At 42.0% G+C, this 13,665-nt stretch overlaps 2 protein-coding genes across 5 annotated transcripts; one reads left to right on the plus strand and one right to left on the minus strand.

Moving 5' to 3' along the window:
- The first annotated feature begins 154 nt into the window (after nt 1–154).
- Nucleotides 155–9,785, plus strand: LOC9271016 (protein Rf1, mitochondrial-like). Of its 4 annotated transcripts, none has more exons than XR_010740856.1 (5): nt 155–2,708; nt 4,354–4,466; nt 4,556–4,862; nt 6,837–9,054; nt 9,133–9,785. XR_010740856.1 is itself a non-coding variant. In XM_066309686.1 (2 exons), the coding sequence occupies exons 1-2, from the start codon at nt 515–517 to the stop codon at nt 2,557–2,559; spliced, it is 1,953 nt and encodes a 650-aa protein (XP_066165783.1). In that variant the 5' UTR covers nt 155–514; the 3' UTR covers nt 2,560–2,946. The 4 variants fall into 4 exon arrangements, 2 of the variants coding, with proteins under 2 accessions (XP_066165783.1, XP_066165782.1); XR_010740857.1 differs by having other exon boundaries at nt 9,127–9,472; XM_066309686.1 differs by lacking the exons at nt 4,354–4,466; nt 4,556–4,862; nt 6,837–9,054; nt 9,133–9,785 and having other exon boundaries at nt 155–2,442; nt 2,535–2,946.
- LOC4335549 (receptor-like protein 7) lies at nt 5,251–10,862 on the minus strand. The gene is made up of 2 exons (XM_015780731.3): nt 10,427–10,862; nt 5,251–8,791 (listed from the first exon to the last, which is right to left on the minus strand). Exons 1-2 carry the CDS (start codon nt 10,819–10,821, stop codon nt 6,082–6,084), a joined length of 3,105 nt encoding a protein of 1,034 aa, XP_015636217.1. The 5' UTR covers nt 10,822–10,862; the 3' UTR covers nt 5,251–6,081.
- Between the last annotated feature and the right edge of the window lie 2,803 nt (nt 10,863–13,665).

The raw sequence follows: 13,665 nt of genomic DNA on the forward strand, positions 1-13,665 counted from the left end.
GAGAATGAATGGTTGAGATTTAAAGAGGGGTGGAAAATCATTTCCTTTAGACATTTGCCAAACACTGCCATAGGTAATGATAATTTTTTTAATAGCGCAGAATTTAAATTTCTAATTTTTTTTTATAAATAAATGTGACTGGCACAAAGTCCCCAACCCGAACGGCGCGCACTCCCGTGCCACACGCCCACAACGCACGCCCTCCTCGAGACCTCGTCGGCGGTCGGCCTCCGGCGACAGGAGTGGGAGCCGAGCGGCAGCCGCGCCACCCGCCGCCGCCGGCTGAGAAGCAGCCTCGCTGTGGTGGAGAAGGGAGGGAGACCGGCGAAGGAGGAACCGTCAAGGCGGTCGACGGCGGCGCCGGCGCAGAACCACGTCGGCGAGGTCGCCCTCCTCTCGGCTTCGAGAAACCGAGCGCCGATGTGCTCGGCCTCGCGGTCGCACCATTCCCCTCGCCGTCGGCCCACACCAGTGTCGTCATCATCGCCTTCTTCCGGACGAGACCACCGCAGCCATGTCCTCCCGCCCCCGCCTCTCCTCCATCTTCGCCGCCTCCACCACGGCGTCGACCACCACCACCACCGTCGCGGCATCGCCAGCGCGCCCGCTCCCTCCTGCGTACGCCGCGTTCCAGGAGCGCCTGAGGTCGGGAACGCTCGGGCCCGACGACGCACGCCACCTGTTCGACGAATTGCTACTGCGCCGCGACGACCCTGCCCCTGCCCCCGCCCCCGCGCGCGCCATCAGCGACATCCTCGCCGCGCTCGCCCGAGCGCCGCCTTCCGCCGCCTGCAGTGATGGCCCCGCCCTGGCCGTCGAGCTGTTCAAACGGATGGACCGATGGGCATGCCCCCATGCGGCTGCTGATGCTCCCACCATCTACACCTACAACATCCTCATCGACTGCTACCGCCGAATGCACCGTCCAGAGCTAGCGCTTGCTGTCTTCGGCCGCTTGCTCAGGACGGGCCTGGGTCCGGATGTGTGTTCGTACAACACGCTCATCGACGGTTTCTCTAAGGAGGGCGAGGTGGACAAAGCTTACGAGTTGTTCTATAAGATGATAGAACAGTCCGTTTCGCCTGATGTGGTCACTTATAACTCGCTGATCGATGGGCTCTGCAAGACAAAGGAAATGGTGAAGTCTGAGCGTGTTCTGGAGCAGATGGTTGATGCCGGTATTCGACCTAATAACAAGACATACAATAGCCTGATATATGGATATTCCACTGCGGGAATGTGGAAGGAGTCGGTTAGAGTGTTCAAAGAAATGTCAAGCTCCGGTCTCATACCATGTGTTGTTAATTGCAACTCCTTCATTCATGCTCTCTGCAGGCACAATAGAATCAAAGAAGCAAAAGATATTTTTGATTCAATGGTTCTGAAGGGCCCCAAACCTAACATTATCTCCTACTCTACCCTGCTTCATGGGTATGCTGCTGAAGGTTGCTTTGCCAACATGAATAGCCTCGTTAATTTGATGGTATCTAAAGGTATTGTACCTAACCACCGTTTTTTCAACATACTGATTAATGCATATGCTCGTTGTGGGATGATGGATAAGGCTATGCTTATATTTGAAGACATGCAGAACAAAGGAATGATCCCTGACACTGTCACATTTGCAACCGTGATATCTTCTCTTTGCAGAATTGGCAGGTTGGATGATGCTCTGCACAAATTCAACCACATGGTTGATATTGGTGTACCACCGAGTGAGGCTGTTTACCGCTGTCTGATCCAGGGTTGTTGTAATCATGGTGAGTTGGTAAAAGCCAAGGAATTGATTTCTGAAATGATGAACAAGGATATTCCTCCTCCTGGTGTCAAGTATTTCAGTTCAATAATAAACAACCTGTTCAAAGAGGGAAGGGTAGCAGAAGGGAAAGATATCATGGACTTGATGGTACAAACGGGGCAAAGGCCTAATGTTGTTACTTTTAATTCATTGATGGAGGGATATTGCTTAGTTGGTAATATGGAGGAGGCATTTGCATTACTTGATGCTATGGCATCAATTGGCATTGAACCGAATTGTTACATATATGGTACGCTTGTTGATGGCTATTGTAAAAATGGAAGGATTGATGATGCATTGACTGTATTCAGAGACATGTTGCACAAGGGAGTCAAGCCTACAAGTGTTTTATATAACATCATTCTCCATGGGTTATTTCAGGCCAGGAGGACAACTGCTGCAAAGAAAATGTTCCATGAGATGATTGAAAGTGGAACGACCGTGAGCATTCAGACATACGGTGTTGTGCTTGGTGGACTTTGTAGAAACAATTGCACCGATGAAGCAAATATGCTGTTGGAGAAATTATTTGCTATGAATGTAAAATTTGATATCATTACTTTCAATATTGTGATTAGTGCAATGCTCAAAGTTGGCAGAAGGCAAGAGGCTAAGGAATTGTTTGCTGCTATCTCAACTTATGGGTTGGTGCCTACTGTACATACCTACAACTTGATGATATCAAATCTTATAAAAGAAGAGTCATACGAAGAGGCTGACAATCTCTTTATATCAGTGGAGAAGAGTGGCCGTGCTCCTGACTCTCGTCTTCTTAATCATATCGTCAGGATGTTACTCAAGAAAGCTGAGGTTGCCAAAGCTAGTAATTATCTGTCTATAATTGACGAGAATAACCTCACTCTTGAAGCTTCAACTATTTCTTTACTGGCTTCTCTCTTCTCAAGGGAAGGTAAATGTCGGGAGCATATAAAATTGCTCCCTGCAAAGTATCAGTTTCTTTAGTTAGCTTGGCACTGCTAATACATTGTTGTATCTGAAATTACATTAAACATATGGCACTCTTGAGTTTATTGTGCTCCTACAGAAAGAACAAAACATGCCTCAGAAAAGTCAGGTATTGATTCTTTTGTTATTATTGTTTTTGTAAGAGACGTTGTTGTCTATGATGCTATATTTGTGTTTTGAAATTGTGACCATGTGTATTCTATGTTTTTTTTTTTAAGAAATAAGAAAGCTAGACAATGGAGTGCAAAACAAATGGTTGTATTTCTAAACATGATAACGTGTAATGGACAAGGTAGTCAGGTATGTATAGTAGAACCTATCTGTAGATAATAATTTTGAGTTCCTTTTGGTAAAAATCTTGACCCCGGTAATTTTGCATACTCTTTAACAGCAGTATTTTGACCAACTATGGTATTTAGCATATATTCTTCCTGCTGCAAGGGAAGAAATGGTCGATCCCTTGTAGGAGTTCAGAGTTGAACCGTGTATTACAGTTCTCTTTCAAAGCCTACAGGATGAAAATACACTTAGCAGCTCACGTTATTCATTCTTTAGCAATAATGCAATTGGCCCCACATAAAGTTCTGTGCATTCTTAATGAGCCTGATGAACTGCTGAGAGAGCCATGTTGCTGAAATGGCACGATTTGATTCTTATGACATCTGTGATATATGCTTGGAACTCCATACCAGTTTTTGAGATCTGTAATTTTTTTAGCAGGCCACAAAGCATCATACTGGAGCTTTGCTCACTTCTGCTATCCTCATACTGGACCTTTTTTAGAATGTGTTGTTTGTTGACATGACATGCCTTTTGTTTCTATCGGAATGACAGTAATGATGGCGTAGGATTAAATAGGTCAATCGTTTAACTTGGCATGCACCACAGATGCTCCAGCTTGTGCGTTTCATTACTGAACTGGAAAATGCTCCTGGTGTGGTCCAGCAATTGTAGAAGCACCAAAACAATGCAGAAAATAGTAAAACCATATAATCATTTATGCCTTTTAGATACTCAGAGGGAACCTTCTGAAACATGCCTCTCCAGTCCTAAGGAGTTGTCAGGCTCATCCAATAAGAATTTGCAACAGGTCAGATTTTCTCTAGGATTACTAATCCAATTCATGTCCCCATTGGTGGTTACTCTGTTCTTCTGGAACTACTACATGTTGTAATCTAGCGATGGCCGTTTCGGTGCTTGGCTTCCCTCTCTGTAGCGTGTGTTTGGGCGGATGGCACATGGTTCGGGGCGTGTGCTCTGGTGCACATCCTTCCTCGACAGCTAGCTATCGATGTAAAACTTTTCTTGTAACTTTTTCTTCCTATCTTAATTACATTGAATGACCTCCTTCGGTCATTCCGGCAAAATATATGTTGTAATCTCACCAGTTGTTTCTAGATACTGGACTAATCTTTTCCTTTGTAAAATTTTGTTTCCATTTCACTCTTCGATATGAATTCCAGCACATACAGTACCCGTAACTATTGATGTTGTTTTAATTGATTCATACACCATATCTGTATTCCTTTTTGTTCTTCAGATTTATGAGAGTTCATGCCAAACTTTGCTTTATTCTTTCTTTCCAATAGGACAGATGATGTTATGGACTGATTTGGAGAAATAGCAATATATTTGTTTGGGCGGCAGGTAGAGAGAAAAAGATAGAAGAAGGAAGAACCCTGCAGAAGGGAGAAGATACTCGGTAAAGCTTATCTCTTGATTTCCTAGTATGCCATTTGCAATTTGTCTGTTGCTTCTCATGCACCTGATTTTCTGCCCTTCCAATGACAGGTGATGCATGGTTCATAGAGGTGAGATGAGCACCCAACTAGGCAACTATTGCAGTATGATTTCCTCTGCACCTTTATTGACGATAGCATACACTGAAGCTTCAACCACTTTCTTTCTTCTGGACTCGATTTTGTCAGTATGAGCAGTAGAACTTGGTGCATACAGATCAGATGGCTATTCTTCTGTTGACGAGAACTCACTGCACTGAAGCTTCAACTACACTTTTGACAGTGTGCAGAAAATACGAGCAACAGAGTGAGCTTTCAAGCTCAGACAAAGTGGACGAAGGGATCAAACTAGTCACATGGTGAGAAGAATACTTTGCATTTTTCCTTTCAAATTATATAAAGGTTTGCAGCGAGCTAGTCACAATTATTGTTTCTTCTGCTCCTACAGAAAGAAAATTAACTTGCCTATAAAAAGTCAGGTATCGATTCTTTCGTTGTTATTGCTTTTATAAGAAACATGCTGTTGTTGTTGGTGATGTTATGCTTTGTGTTTTGAAATTGCGAGCATGTGAATTATTCAGTGAACTTGTTTTTTAGAATTAAGAAAGCTAGACAACGAAGTGCAAAACAAATGGTTGTATTTCTGCAAATGATAGCTTGTGATGTTAAAGGTAGTCACAAAGGGAGAAACTGTCCAAATTATCTCAGGCCCTTAAAGCTGAACAAATTTATCAAACATGTTCGACAAAAGAGAGAGACCCTGAGATATATTTACAATTCTTTTACTATGAATGGACATAAACTTTGTCATCTTTGACAAGCTGTTCTTCAACCTGTCACAGATGATCATCTGTGATGGGTTTTGATCACAGATGTGAGTCATCTGTGATGGGTTGAACTTACAACCCGGCAGTGATGTGGTTTTACTCAAAAAAAAAATTAATTTGTTTTATTGGCTAGCCTCAAGTAATTGCTAGCCATGCCCACTGCAAAAACAAATAGAATGGATATATCCCTAGAAAATAAGAATGGATACATCCCACACATCCACATATATAGCTTCTCATACATTCCAAATTAACATGCTTAATCGACTTTGTCTAGAAAACCATTGGATGGTAAGGTTCTCAAGCTGTTGTTCCCCATTCTGGCAATCACAATTCAGAGACAACATAAGGTGCTCTAGTTCAGGTAGAGAGATACAAAGTCGAGCATATATAGCCCCTATTTGAAATGAATGCACACCCCTAGATAAAGAAAAGCTGTAATGTAGAGTGAACTCTGAGATAACAATGTGGACAAACCTTAGATCCTTGAGTGATGGGAAGGTGAGCCTAGCTCCTCTTGAAAAAGAAGAGATTCAACCTAGCAGAAGCTCGGTGTTTCTTTATTAAGAAGAAGAAATAGGCACACAAATTTGAGTTGAAGAGGACTCAAAATTAAGTTGTTTGGATGCACGAGGGCACCTATCTGAGCTAGCTAGGCTAGGGACACTTCCTGCGTGTCCCCTCTTAAGATACTGTAATTGGTTAGGTGAAGTAGCTGGACGAGTGGAAGACAGAGCATTGCCCTGGTAGCTCATTGCGACAGTCGTAAAGCTAAGGACAAGCTCCTTGAGGTTCCCCATGTTAAGAGAATTGCAATTGCGAATCCAACACCAAATCCGAGTCCGGCAAAAAGGAACAACACAATGTCTATTGACACCTTCTCTGATTGATGTAGAACCGTATCTGATGATATGTTGTTGCATGCTTTGGACAGCTGAAGTCCACAGAGACCCATGTTTCCTAGAAATGAGAGATTAGAGAATGTCAAGAAGTGGGGAGACTCGGGTATTCTTCCCTCCAACTTATTGTAGGACATATTCAACGTCGAAAGGAAGTCCAGTGATGCCAACTCTTGTGGAATCTCTCCTGAAAGATCATTTGAAGAGAGGTCGAGCGACTCGAGTTGATGTAGCATGCCGAGCTGAGATGGGATCAGTCCAGTGAGGGCATTATGTGACATGTTTACCCCACTAAGTAGAACTAGGTCCCCAATAGACTGGGGAATGGCACCATAGAACGCATTATCCGAAACATCAATGACTACAATTGTCCTCAATATCTTCGAAAAAGTAATATCAGACCCTTTGTATGTGATGGCAGTGGTGATTTGGTATGTTTGGCCAAGTAGATCATATTGATTTTCCATGACCAGCGTCTCATTGACTGTTTTAGTCATCATGGATTTCATTGTTCTAAACCATTCATTTTGTAATAGTCCAGAGAAATTGTTTGAAGCCAAGTCAAAAATTCGAAGTTTTATAAACTCACAACTATTTTTATCTCCAGGAACAGAAGGCCCCACATTCCCGACAAACTTGTTGGATTTCAGAACAAGGACTTGAAGTTTAGGAAGCATACTCATCCAACATGGAAATTTATCATCAATACGATTATTTCTGATATCAAAAGCCTCCAAGTCTTTGCAAGCAACTAGGGATCTGGGTAACAGTCCTTCAATCCGATTGTCACTAAAATCTAATGCCCCAAATGCACAATCTTGCTTTAGGCTATTTGGCAATCTTCCACCAAGTTGATTTCCTTTCAAGTTTAATACATTCAGGTGGTCACTCATATCCTCCATTAAACAAGAAGGGATGGAGCCAAGAAAATCATTATTGGAGAGATCAAGGAGCAAAAGGCTTGTTGCTTCACAAATCGATGGTGGAATTTCTCCGGACAGCTTGTTGCTGGAAGCCATGAGAAGGGAAATACTGCTTAAATTAGAACCAAAATTGGATGGCATGGATGAAAATCGATTGTTCGAGCAATCAAACAGTTGGGTCTGTGGTCCTGGTACAGGTATGTGACCTTCAAATAGGTTATAACTGATATCAATAACAAACATACCATCTGAAATGACAGAGCCATATCCTATACTACCACTGAATTGGTTGTGTGACAAGTTCATCAGGATGAGCGAGTTGATCCAATTATCCCATGCCCACTGAGGTATAGTGCCATGGATGTGGTTGCTTGAAAGGTCAAGAACTTGAACCGATTGCATGTGCCTCAAGGTATGGGGGAGCTTGGATATGTTACAAGATGCTAGACATAGAGTGTCAAAATTATCGATGGATTCCCATGAAGAATTATGTTCCCCGACTTGTACAGAAAGTTCGTTGTTTGAAAGATTCAGTATTGATAGATTGGGCAATTTGAAGAATGAGCTGAGTTCGATTGTGCCAATGAAACCATTGGAATGAAGGTTTATGACTTCCAAATTAGTTAGATTAAAAAGATGTGGAGGTACCTGACCAGAAAAATTGCATGCATACAATTTTAAGGTACTTAGGTTCTTGAGATTGCCTATGAAGGAAGGCAGTTGACCAGATAAGCCACAGTTGGAGAATTGCAGAGTTTCCAAAGAAGTCAAATTCGCAACCCAAGAAGGCATTTCTCCTACTATGCCAGACCCAGAAAGCTGTAACGATGTTAAGGACCTGAGCTCACCAATTGAAGAGGGAAGCTCTTCTTGGTGACTGTCACCAGCTGCTGCAACACCCAAATTCTTCAAGGACTTGAGATTGCTTACAGAACTCGGGATGGGACCAGACAGGTTAGTGTTGCTACAGAGCAGCTCAGTCAGAGCACTACCCGATGAGAAATCGGGCAGCACACCGGACAGTCTGAAATTATAGCTGATATCAACGACCCTCAAGTTCTTGCTTCCAAATATCCTCATCGGGAATGGCCCTTCGAGGAGATTGTAGGCGAGCCTAAGAACACGGAGGGAAGGCAGATCAGCCAAGGAATCCGGAATTCTGCCATGCAATTTGTTGAACTTCAGGTTGATCTCGACCAAGGAGCGAATGGCGGACAGCGATCCGCAGATCGGAGCATCGAGGTGGGTGTTCCTCAGCCTGAGAACCTCGAGCCGAGGAGTGGAGCTAGCGAAGCCATCGCACCATGCCGCGCCATTGCCGGACAGGTCAACATTGCCCAGATCGAGCGCTCTCAGGTTGCTGAGGTTGGCGAGCAGCGATCCGATGTCTGGCTCGACGACGGGCCACCGCCCTGCGCCGAGCGGGAGGGAATAATCGTTGTCTGCTTCAATGAGATAGATCCAGTTTGACAGGTCGAGAGACGCCAATCTGCTGAGCCGCGGTATCCCGCGTGGTATGTTTCCTGTGAAGTCGGAGTAGGAGAGGTTGAGGTGGGTGAGCTCGGTGAGCCGCTCGAACCCAGTGGCCGGGAGCTCGGAGTCGTTAGCGTTGAGGCTGTTCTCCGAGAGGTCCAGGTACCTGAGGGGAAAAAGAATTTAAGAGTATATTTTCGTAATTTTCCCACAAACATGTATATAAATATAGCATGTGTTTGGTTGGGAGGATATCCCGGGATGGGATGTGATCATCCCATTTTTGCATCTGTTTGGTTAAGAGACTAGGAGGGATAGGATGGCTCCAAAAGAGAATATCCCTTCAATATTTGGGACAGGCTCATCCGGAAAAAAAGTGGCGGACGAAACGATCCCACCTCCGCACAAGTGACTCATGCCTCACACGCAGTAAGACAAAAGCGCCTCACCTCTTTTTTTTCCCCTTTGTTCTTATCTCCTCTCAGTCTGATCTAGGGTTAGCTACAGGAGACACGGGGTGGCGGCGGCGCGAGCGTGGGCGGGCGAGTTGGCGCGCGGGGATGAGGCGGCGGCGGTAGAAGGGTTGAGCCGGCACGCAAGCAGGGCACGAGCAGGGGTGGTGGTGCCTCCTCTCTTGCCGGTAGCTGCTCACCCTCATCTCCTCCATTCGTAACCACCGACTGCAGATCAGGGTTCCCATTCTCCATGGTAAAAATACCCTAAACATTGCATGAGGATTTCGTTTTTAGATCTTTGCATATCTGTTTTTCTCGAGAATGTGTGAAAACTGTTAGATGGTTTATTTGACACCTTGAAAAGCTTGCCTTCCTGGGTTTGAGGAGATCCACATATCTGTTTACTATGCTCATTTGGTTACCAACCCTCACATTGCTAGAGCTTTTGATAGACTTCCATTTGAAAACAAGATACATTGGGTTGCTATGTTCATTAATGTCAAGTTTCCTGGATCAATGTAGCTTTGTTGAATGAGTTGGATAGTTCTTTTGGTATTATGTGTTGCCGGTTGGCCTATGTTAATGTATGACTTATACTGCCAATATTTTTAAGGCAGTGATCTCTCTAGTAGGTGCAATACTTAAATTTGCTATTACGTGTAAGACTTAATTTACTATTATGTGTATGACTTGAACTTCTTATTATGTTTGGCTTGGACTCTATATGTATGGGTTGAAATTTTGACTGTGCACTAATTATGCATGATTGTAACTGCCGGTACTGTTTATCATTTGGTGGCTTGTCCAATATGTTGAAATCCCAAAGCCTCCACTGATCTTGGCTGCAGTGAACGAGTGCTCAGGCCTAGGGCTGTAGAAATGAAGCTGCTAGAGCATATTATGCGTGTGATTTGTATTTTATTTTCAAATATAGTATATGAATGGTATTTTATTTTTAAATAGTATGATTATCATGTAGAAATATTATTTTGTAGTTTGTAGACTATAAGAGGTAACCTCATCAACTAAGGTGCGAGGTAATTGTATCCAGACAACTCATCTTGATTGCTTCATCCAAATAAAATATAGGATCATTTCAACCCATTATATTCCTTAAAAAAAACAGAATCATACCATTCAAAAAAAACAAGGATGATCCAACCCATCACATCATATCCCCAAACCAAACACATGTATATATATTTTTAATATTAATATATATATTCTCATATTACTTTCTTACCCGAAGGAATTAAGAATATATTTTCGTAATTTCCCCACAAACATGTATATAAATACAAATTCTAAAAAAAACATACATATATATTGTCAAATTCTTTTCATACCTGAGGGAGGTGAGTTCGAAGAGAGCGGGGTGGAGGCCGGCGGCGCTGATCTCCAGCCAGCATCCGCCGAGGTCGAGGGTGGTGACACGGCCGCCGCCGCCGCCGGTGCCGGTGCCGGTGCTGCAGGCGACGCCCTCCCAGTCGCAGCAGTCGGTGCCGGGGCGCCACGACGCGAGGGTGCACGCGGAATCGTTGGTGGGGGAGAAGGAGCGCCTCCTCAGCCGGAGCAGCGCCGAGGCCTGGTCGGGCTGGCAGTACGGGACCTTCGCCGTTTGGTTGCTGCTGCTGCTGCTGTAGGTGCTGAGGGAGCAGGAGTGTTGGATGATCGCAAGCAGGAGGAGCAGGTGAACAGCGAGCGTGGACAGCAGGAGCCGGCTGCAGGTACGGGAGATCATCGTTGTTGAGACGTCAATTCTCTTGGGTCTTGGCGTTCCCCACGCAAAGGACCTCGATCGTACGTATATATTCACACGCAAAAGGCTATGTTGCTGGCTATTACTCGTTCTTTGGAAAGAACGAGTAATTTTACACTGTTTATGTTTAACGTTTGACCGTTTGTTTTATTTGAAAATTTTGTATGATTAGTATTTTTATTGTTATTAGATGATAAAACGTGAATATTACTTTACGTGTGACTAATTTTTTAAAAATTTTCATCAATTTTCTAGATAAGACGAACGGTCAAACGTTGTATATGGATACCCACGAATGCATTTATTTTTTAGACGGAGGTAGTATGTGCTCTCGTCCTAAAATTTAATTACTACTTTCGTCCCAGAATATAATAATTAACTGGAAAGATATTATAATTGGTTGAAAAATAAAGGTATGTTGAGATATTGAATGGTGAAGAGTTGTAATTGGTTGGTAAAACAAAGTTGATAGATGAGTTGTTATATTTTATGATGGAGGAAATATTTTTTAAGGTGGATATGGATATGGGAGTACCTATGCATCTTTCGAAAGATTTTTATAATCATATCTCACAGATTTTTAATCTTTGGATTAAAATTTAATAGACACATTAAAAGGCAAAAAGCAACTAAAAACACCATAATAGACACTACATTACCATATCTTCAAGAAAAAGACCAAATCCAATATAAATTTTAAAACTTACATGTGAAGATTCAAAAATTACACAGTAATTTACAAAAGTTACATTGTAAGTTTCATAAATTACACTGTAACTTATAAGAAAATATACTGTAAATTTGAGTGAGAAAATCGAGTGAGAGATAAGAAAAAATCTTTCAAGTGAGATATAGCAAAATCATATGGATATTATGGAAATAGGTAAAAATGATTAAAGTAAGGTTGTGATTGGTTAATAAGAGAATAGAGATATCAAATAGAGAATGATTGTGATCGGTCGAATGAAATAGGTAAAGAAATAACTTTATTTCAGAACCAGAAAATATTCGAAGTGAAGATCTTTACCATAATACTATTATACGTGGGTCTCATCCTATATTGTTTCATACGTCAATGTCGGGTGCGTAGAGGCTATGATCCCATATCGGTCGTCACGGACGCACTTGTCCGATGAAGCTTTCAAAAACGAAAAAGACGTGCACGTACACCCTGCATACACGTTAATGAATCTTTTACTACTGGCTTTGTGCGGCGTGCAACTGGCGGTAAATTAATTTAGGGAGTGTTTGAGGAGAAGGGGATTGAGGAGATTGGGAAGATACGCAAAACGAGGTGAGTCATTAGCTCATGATTAATTGAGTATTAACTATTTTAAATTTTAAAAATGGATTGATTTTTTAAAGCAACTTTCCTATAGAAATTTTTTTTATAAAAAACGCACCGTTTAGTAGTTTAAAAAGCGTGCGCGTGGAAAACGAGAGCCAATCTCTCCTGTCATCCCTAAACGAACAATGCACATTAATGGTGACCAACAGAGTCCTGATGCAGCCGGCCGGCAGGTCCCCATCGCGGTTGGTTTGGTATCACGACTCTGGTACTGGGTCATGCTTGACTATAGATTTTTTTATAAAGGCTTGACTATACATGGTGTTGTAATTTCTCTGTTTTAAACAGATATATGAAATACAGTTATATTTAAGCGGTTCATATAACACGTCACACTCACCCTATAAGAATTACACATATACCTTGTATAAATACCTCTGAAGAGTAAGACTATACTCGACCATACTCAGCCTATGACTTGAATTCGGTTGGACGGATTGCTGGATTCTATCACCAGGGAAAAAAAATCTAACTGGTTAAGCTATACTTACTTTGCAAACGATTACTTTGATCGTGTTTGAATCTTTTTAAGATGGAAGATTAAGTGTAAGCATGCAAAACGAGAAATCATTACCGCATGATTAGTTGAGTTTTCATTCCTTCAAACTTGATAAAATGGTTTATTTGATGTTTTAAAGCAACTTCTATATAGAAAGTTTTTACATAAAATACACCATTTAGCACTTATAATCTATATTAATTTTAAGTGCTTGTCCAGATGAATTTTTATGATTAGATTTTTTCTTTTAACGGGGGAAAATTGTAGAAAGCTAGCTTGTGATTCACTCATGGCCGCGTCACTACGCATTGCAGGCACAATTAATTTTGGTCAGGCTTATCTGCGCGTGCCTGGAAAATATGGTGACGGCGACACTACGTGTTCGCTCTCACCCCCGCTCAATAATTCAACAGTAAGGCCTGGAACCAGTTCCTAAATTTTTTTTTAAAACTTTCAAACTTTTCTATTACATTAAAACTTTCATACACATAAACTTATTAACATTTTCATCACATCGTTTCAATTTCAATTAAACTTCTAATTTTAACGTGAACTAAACACACAAGTAAACCAGAAGAGTAGCAGCAGCTAGCTGTACGTCTTGATCGTGAACATTTCTGCTCGGCTTTTGGGCTGAGTTCTTATCTCTACTTTGCTAACTCACCTCCCTCATTTTTCACACGTACGATTTTCAAACTGCTAAACGGTCCGGTTTTACAAAAATTTTCTATATGAAAGTTACTTTAAAAAATTTTATTAATCTATTTTTAAAATATATTTTAGCTAATACTTAATTAATCATGCACTAAATGCTAAACGCTGCTTCGTTTTATGTGGTGTGTTCGGAACACACCCTTGATGTGTTCGGCGCCTCCTTTTCCCAATTTCTCTCCCTTGTTTTTCACGCGCACGTTTTTCAAATTGCTAAACGGTGTGTTTTTTTATAAAAAGTTTCTATACGAAAGTTGCTTAAAAATCA

This window comes from Oryza sativa, chromosome 4 (genome assembly GCF_034140825.1).
Source record: "Oryza sativa Japonica Group chromosome 4, ASM3414082v1".
In the NCBI taxonomy this organism is placed as follows: Eukaryota; Viridiplantae; Streptophyta; class Magnoliopsida; order Poales; family Poaceae; genus Oryza; species Oryza sativa.

Coding starts and splice junctions, on each gene's coding strand:
- LOC9271016 (XM_066309685.1), top strand. CDS start 515: ATGTCCTCCCGCCCCCGCCTCTCCTCCATCTTCGCCGCCTCCACCACG.
- LOC4335549 (XM_015780731.3), bottom strand. CDS start 10,821: ATGATCTCCCGTACCTGCAGCCGGCTCCTGCTGTCCACGCTCGCTGTT. Junction 8,792..10,426: donor TTCGAACTCACCTCCCTCAG/GTATGAAAAGAA, acceptor TTTTCCCCTCAG/GTACCTGGACCTCTCGGAGA.